The 4,100-nt window shown below is 39.8% G+C and overlaps 1 protein-coding gene and 1 pseudogene across 1 annotated transcript; both read left to right on the top strand.

Moving 5' to 3' along the window:
- Nucleotides 1-1,280: 1,280 nt before the first annotated feature.
- LOC118845425 (60S ribosomal protein L23a-like) lies at nucleotides 1,281-1,697 on the top strand. The gene has a single exon (XM_036753332.1). The coding sequence runs from the start codon at nucleotides 1,281-1,283 to the stop codon at nucleotides 1,695-1,697; it is 417 nt and encodes a 138-aa protein (XP_036609227.1).
- Nucleotides 1,698-2,387: 690 nt separating this feature from the next.
- On the top strand, nucleotides 2,388-3,503 carry LOC118846724 (annotated as a pseudogene).
- Nucleotides 3,504-4,100: the final 597 nt, after the last annotated feature.

Here is a 4,100-nt window from a genome sequence, read left to right as displayed (position 1 = left end):
AGCATTGGCCTTCACTCAGAATCTCCTCCCCTTCTGCCTTTTTCACTGACCTTCCTCCCACTGAAATCCCCTTTCTTTCTCCTTCCTCTCTCTTTGCCAGTGCATTATAGGTTTTCCTGGCTCATCACACACACAGCTGGAACCAACTGATTATACAACTCTAAATTTAGAGAAATCTGCTAGAAAGCAAAAAACTACCCCATCCTGACCTCAGTGAACCCACGCTGAAAGTTTTACTGGAAGTAGAAGTGTATGTGTGTGTGTGTGTGTGTGTGTGTGTGTGTAGAGGGAGAGAGTACACATATATATACATATATATATGTATGTGTGCATATATGTATGTATTCAGGATTGTAAATAGAAGAAAATATAAGGTATTTCATAGAAAAAGCAACAGATCTCAAAAACAGACCAAGGAGAAAAAAAATTTAAGAATCATCTGAATATCATGACCAAAAAAGGAGCTGAGTCATCATAATTCAAAAAAAATTTTAAATAAAACTGCCAAGATGTCTTGTAACTATAGAGTAAAATGGAAAAAGAAAGGATCCATTGGTTACTTCCTAAAACAAAGCTCAAAATGTAAACTCTCAGGAACATTATAGCCAAAATCCATAGTGTCCAGGTCAAAGAAAAAATACTGAAAGAATTAAAGTGACAAGGAATCATGGTCATAATCACACACAATTTAGAAGCCATATGCACAATTTAGCAGAGAGCTTAAAATACTATACTCTAAAAGGAAAAGGATATGGGCCTTTGGTCAAGAAAAACTTAGGCAGAAAAACTGAGTACAGAGGGAAAAAATGAGTCTTTAATCAAAAAGAAGATTTCCAAGCATTCCTGATGGAAAGATTTGAGCTAGGTAGACACTTTAAAGTTTAAAAGCAGGAGTTAGGAGAAACAGAAAAAAATAGCAATGAAGAATGATAAAGGACTTAAAAAGTTTCAATTGATTACATTCTATCATAGGGAGATAATACATGAGATCCCTCTGGATCCTGTCACCATGAAGCGCCAAAGAGTCTAATTAAACAGAAGGACTGAGAATGCTTCTGCCAAGTCTTGATGATTTTAAAAGAAGAATATGAAGAGAAGGGAAGAGGACTATACTAGAGGAAGAAAAGGAGAGGAAAGTTAGGGAAAATTATCGCACATAATCAAGTTGTGCATGTAGAAGTCTACACAAACCAGGTAGGGGGAATGGCTGAACCTCACACTTCACTCTCATCTGGACTGGTTGAAGGATGGAAGAATATGCACACACCTTTTCCCCCAAGATGGCACCGAAGGCTAAGAAGGAAGCTGTTGTCCCCCCCAAGACAGAAGCCAAGTCCAAGGCCTTGAAGGCCAAGAAGGCAGTGTTGAAGGGTGTCCACAGCCACAAAAAGAAGAAGATCCAAACATCCCCCACCTTTCGGCGACCCAAGACACTAAGACTTCGAAGGCAGCCCAAATACCCTCGGACAAGTGCCCCTTGGAGAAACAAGCTGGATCAGTATGCCATCATTAAGTTCCCCTTGACCACTGAGTCTGCTATGAAGAAGATTGAGGACAACAACACCCTAGTCTTCATTGTGGATGTCAAAGCCAAGAAGCATCAGATAAAGCAGGCGGTAAAGAAGCTGTATGACATCGATGTGGCCAAGGTCAACACACTGATCCGGCCTGATGGAGAGAAGAAGGCCTATGTCTGACTTGCTCCAAACTACGATACCTTAGATGTTGCCAACCAAATTGGAACCATCTAAACTGTGTCCAGCTATCCCACTCCACCTACAATAAAAAGTTTTCCAGTATAAAAAAATAGACTATGCACACACACAGTGGAATGCAGAAAGACTTTTTACCTAACAGGGAAGTAGGGTAAAGAAGGAAGGGAGAAGGAGAAACTAGAAAAAAAAATATAGATTAAGGGAAGCATTAGTCCTAAGCAAAACAAACTCTAAGGACATACAAAAATATTTACAGCTCTTTTTGAGGTGGCAAAGAATGGGAATCATAGAAAGTACCCATTGATTGGGGAATGGCTGAACATGTTGTTTAGAAATGTGATGGAATACTATTGTGCTATAAAAAATGATAATAGGGGTATTTTCAAAGAAAGCTGGGGAGACTTAAATGAACTGATGCAGAGTGAAGTGAATGGAACCAAGAAATCAATTTATATAATGATAATTAGAATACTGGACTGATGAAATTTAGAGGACTAAAAGTAAAATCCCTGAGAAATCATTTTTTTGTAAGTAGAAAATAAGAGAAACATTACTAGAAAGTAGTTTATCTGAAAAATGCTGGGACATTTTGATGGAGTCCAAATTCAAAATGAGTAACAAATATAGTACGACATTAAAAAAATAACTCTTTCCTCCAGTCCTTCCACTAAGATGGCGTCCCGTAAAGAAGGTACCAGCTCTGGCTCCACCAGTTCAACTTCTACAACTGACGTGGCCTCTGGCAAAGGAAAAGGTAAAGGGGGCTTGGGAGATTCGGCCATGAAGCAAGTGCAGATTGATGAACTGGTTGTTTTGAAAATAATTAAACATTACCAAGAAGAAGGACAGGGGAATGAAGTTGTCCAGGGAGTTCTTTTGGGTCTGGTGGTGGAAGACAGACTTGAAATTACCAATTGTTTTCCCTTTCCCCAATACACAGAGGATGATATTGATTTTGATGAAGTCCAATATCAGATGGAAATGATGTGCAGTCTTTGTCACATAAATATTGATCATCTTCATGTTGGTTGGTACCAGTGTACATACTATGGCTCTTTTGTCACCTGTGCTCTCCTGGATTCTCACTTCAGTTACCAACATGCAATTGAAGAGTCTGTAGTTCTCATTTCTGATCCCATAAAAACTGCTCAAAGGTCTCTATCATTGAAAGCATACAGGCTGACTCCTAAGCTGATGAAAGTTTGTAAAGAGAAAGATTTTTCTCCCGAAGCATTGAAAAAGGCAAATATCACCTTTGAGCACATGTTTGAAGAAGTGCCGATTATAATTAAAAATTCACATCTGATCAACATACTAATGTGGGAACTAGGAAAGAAATCAGCTGTGGCAGATAAACATGAATTGCTCAGTCTAGCCAGCAGTAATCATCTGGGGAAGAGCCTGCAATTATCAATGGACAGAGTGGATGAAATGAGCCAGGATATTGTTAAATATAACACCTGCATGAGAAACACCAGTAAGTAGCAGCAACAGAAACATCAGTATCAGCCACACTGCCAGCAGGAGAATCTACAGCTCTAGAGCAGAGGAGAACCTCCCCTCCCTGAAGAGGACATGTCCAAACTCTTCAAACCTCCTCAGCCTCCTGCTAGGTTGGACTCACTCCTTATTGCAGGCCAAATTAACACTTACTGCCAAAACATCAAAGAGTTCACTGCGCAGAACTTGGGCAAACTCTTCATGGCTCAGGCTCTCCAAGAATACAAAACTAGAAAGAGGAAACCCTTGACTTCTGGTTTGATAAGTTGTTTCCAGATAAGGTGCTGAAATGTACTCTGAGATCACCTGTGGACAGCTCTTCCAAGAAATAGAATTTTCCTAATGAAAATGACAGTGCTCATTTGATATCATTGACTCACTTTGACAATAAAATTATTCTTATGAAAAAATAAAATTTGTTTTCAATATTCAAAAAAATGTGATTTTATGTGACATTGAGAGGAATAAGAGTCTAGGAAAAGGAGGCTGTATACCACTATACCCTGCCCTGCTCAGAACACATCCAGAGTATTGTATTTTAGGGAGGACATTGACGAGCTAGAGATTGTTCAGAGGAGGCAACCAGAAGGGTTGTATGAAGGGTCTCAAGTTTCCGTCAAATGGGGAAGTGAGAATGCTTCTCTTAGAGTAAAAAAGGCTCAAGGGAACATGATAATCCTCTTCAAGTACCAGAAAAGCTGTCATGGAGTCTCCTTTGTCCAGGAGGGGAGAACCAAGGACGATTTCATCTTTGTAACATCTCTCCACTATTATCTCTTCTCTTCTCTGATACTGTCACTGCCCAGGTGTGGGCCCTCATCTCCTCACTCCTGGACCTTTGCAATATCCTGTTGGTGGATCTGCCTGCCTCAAGTCTCTCCTCAA

Source organism: Trichosurus vulpecula, chromosome 4, assembly GCF_011100635.1.
Source record: "Trichosurus vulpecula isolate mTriVul1 chromosome 4, mTriVul1.pri, whole genome shotgun sequence".
NCBI lineage: Eukaryota > Metazoa > Chordata > Mammalia > Diprotodontia > Phalangeridae > Trichosurus > Trichosurus vulpecula.
The sequence above is the reverse complement of the archived record's forward strand: the minus strand, read 5'-3'. Positions and strand labels throughout refer to the sequence as shown.

Excerpts from the sequence above, each read along its gene's own strand:
- LOC118845425 (XM_036753332.1), top strand. The coding sequence starts at position 1,281 with ATGGCACCGAAGGCTAAGAAGGAAGCTGTTGTCCCCCCCAAGACAGAA.